The sequence below is a fragment of the Dendroctonus ponderosae genome, unplaced genomic scaffold (genome assembly GCF_020466585.1).
Source record: "Dendroctonus ponderosae isolate FM_Combo_2020 unplaced genomic scaffold, Dpon_F_20191213v2 Dpon_F_20191213_1, whole genome shotgun sequence".
NCBI classification, from domain to species: Eukaryota; Metazoa; Arthropoda; class Insecta; order Coleoptera; family Curculionidae; genus Dendroctonus; species Dendroctonus ponderosae.
In genome coordinates this window covers 40209109-40212106 of record NW_026017110.1, presented here as the reverse complement: position 1 = coordinate 40212106, position 2998 = coordinate 40209109, and the positions used below count along the sequence as shown (strand labels likewise).

The 2998-nt window shown below is 32.4% G+C and overlaps 1 protein-coding gene across 2 annotated transcripts in view; it reads right to left on the bottom strand.

Moving 5' to 3' along the window:
- The window catches only part of LOC109537800 (corticotropin-releasing factor-binding protein), an 89945-nt gene that overhangs the window by 38754 nt on the left and 48193 nt on the right, over nucleotides 1-2998 (bottom strand). For both annotated transcript variants that reach the window (XM_048664101.1, XM_048664103.1), the window contains exon 4: nucleotides 2430-2593. In XM_048664101.1, coding sequence (XP_048520058.1) covers nucleotides 2430-2593 — 164 coding nt within the window. The remainder of the gene's footprint in view (nucleotides 1-2429; nucleotides 2594-2998) is intronic.

Below are 2998 nucleotides of genomic sequence, written 5' to 3'. Positions count from 1 at the left end.
TAACAATTAATTTCTTTTACTATTTTTTCTGTACTCCTATAACAGCACCAGACAACACCTCCAGAGGAATGACGCCAATTTTGAATCACCCTGTAGAGTGATTCAAAATTGGCATCCTTTTAAGGGGTTATAGGGCTTACTTGGAGAAATTTTTTTTCGAAAATTTCTAGAAGAAATTAAAAGTTGAAAATCCAATTTCAACTTTGTTATTAAGTAGTATTTAAAAGTTTTCCCATGTTTAGTTGGTAGTAGGTATATTGGAATACTAAATCATCCGAAAAGAAAAATTACGCTTTTGCTTCAAATTAGAAAAATGTTTTATGTTAAAAAAATTATCTTCTACAATGTTTTGATGAAAATTCAAAGCGGCACTGATGTATTTTGTCATCAACAGATAGTTACAAGTGGATAGCCCTTGTCAATAATAACAATAATTTGTCAAACTGTGACTTACTTTGAATCTCCATTCACGCATTTGCGGGCATGCGATTAGTTCAGGGGAAATGCCACAGTAACATAGCAGAAGCTGTAAGAACTCCCGCCAACAAAGAGCTAGACACTGTAACACTGGTTCGGCTACTTCAGTAGCTTCAACAGAATAAATGTTCGGGTTCGAGACATAGAGAAATATGTTGTGCGGAGCAGAGCATTCCAGGGGTACTCAGAGCATTGCACAACAACTGACATTTTCCCACGCACCAAGTAAATACCGAGCAAGGGCTAGATTGCTACCACGTATGTAAGATATACAAAGCACAAGGACACATTAAGCCAATGGCTTACTGAACACCGATACATATTGGGCATAAGTTAATTAGCCGAATACGAGAACCTCCGAGAGGCACTTGCTTTTTTGGATTTAAAGACTCAAATATATGTTTATTTGTCAGCCTATCAATTCGAAGTTGTGAGGACAATAATTGACATTTTGAAAAAGTTAATTCCCCCATTCAACAAATCCTGTTGAATTTAATGTTTATCTTTGTGTCTATCTTATTGTCACTTTCTGTATAATTCCATGGTTACTGAAAATTTTAATAATTACTATATTTATTACGGTATTTACGTAATGTTAGCAATTATGTTAATGCAGATTACCTTGAAAAACATTGTTGCCGGCTTTCTGATATAGTATAGTTTCTTACGAATTCCTCAGTTTTTGATAACAATTATTGTTTTTCCTATTTTGTATGTACTGCTGAAACACCCCCAGACAACACCTTCAGATGAATTACGCAATTTTTGAATCAGCCTTTATATATAATTTAAAATATAATTTATATGTATTATTTTCTAAAACTAAATCTAAATTTATATTGCGGATAATATTAGCGTGAATCCGTTTTACCCAACCCTGAATAGGAAAAGTAATTTAATTAACAAGAAATTAGCTCTTAAACCACGCTGGCAACATCAAAGGTCCACTTCAAACTTTAGATGAAATAATTGAATTACGGTAGTTAATAGAAAGCCACTTAAAGCACTAAATATAGATCAGTTAATAACTAACTATTTTCAACTTAATTGAAATTTTCTGCTCAGAACGGTAAATATCTAAAAGACCATAACAGAGTCTCAGGTTCAAGACCTATCCTATCTTAGTTGAAATTACAGAATTAACGACTTAAAAATTGCAAATTTTATGAGCGGAGATGTAAAATGAGCAATTATTTGTCTTTCGGTAGAGTGCGAAAATGTGATTAAACCTGGTTTGGAATATTTGCTATATTTTTGTGCTATTTTGTGGTTTTGTGGATTGACATAACATTATTAACAAGTTGTTTCAAGAACATCCTAAACATTGACTAATATTCGAATATTATATTTTTCTTAATGCTAGGCTCATGAAAAATTTAATACTCAAAAGTCAATTGAATCAATGCGTTGCTAAACTATAAGCACTTTCCCATTCACTGAAAAGTAATTATTTTGCTGCTTGGTATGGAAAACTTATATTTGAAAATTATTTGCTTGAAACTAATGATAGTAATTAAGAATGATGCTTTAGGTGAAATTTGAGGAACATTTTCTGAGTGAGTCGTCATATATTTACATACAAACGTAAATTTAAATTCCTTTCTGTGGCAAATTGTAATTGGTAAAAAAATAGTTAGGAAGATTAAACATTTAGTTACAAATAGTTAATAAACCGATGCATGGAGGCATCAGTGCTTCTGAACACTAATACTTCCGAATAATTAACTGCTACTAAACGCAACTAAAGCTGAACCTGTTTATTACAGGTATGAAAATAAAACGAAATTTTGAAAAACTTTTTGTCGTGACAGCACCTATTGTTTGTCACACGCTAATTATTTATTCCCCGTAAATGAGAACGTGTATAATCTCAAAAATGATTGTAGGAAATTAATCAGTTCTAACGGTTGAATGTCCTGAAATTCATTATGCATTTTAAAATAAAAGCTTACCGCAATAAGTCCTCCATTTTCACAAGGGACATTAAGATAGTTGAAATGTATTTCCACTTTTTGGTTGGAGGCTCCAAATATGTAAATACCACAGGCTAACCCGTCTGGAGTCGTTTTCGCTTTATGATAGAAAACGCCTTCTTCTGATATCATATGAACGCACTCTGAAATAAATATTAGTAGAATAATAAAAATTCTTTCAATCTGTTAAGTATCTTCATTGCACATTTTAAACATTATTTTACATATATAAATAATCTTTATTTCCTACAGAAAAAGGCTATCGACCAATCGGTCTTTCTGTCCTTGTTTAGTACATATGTCGTAGCCTAGCTTATTCTAAAATTAATTCCTATTCCTAACACCAGTATAAATTAATCAGCTATAAAAAAAATAAAAAATAAAAATTCTTGGCTTACTAAACAAACAGATCTTAGTCCTTAGTTCAGTTGCGTTTGTAGGTGTTCTAGTAACGTATCTGTTGGGGAACGAAAACGGGAGTGTTTTGTCGGTCTTGTGAGGCAAAGAGGATCCAGTATGGTCCAGTTGTGGGGGTTGTTTGTCCATTT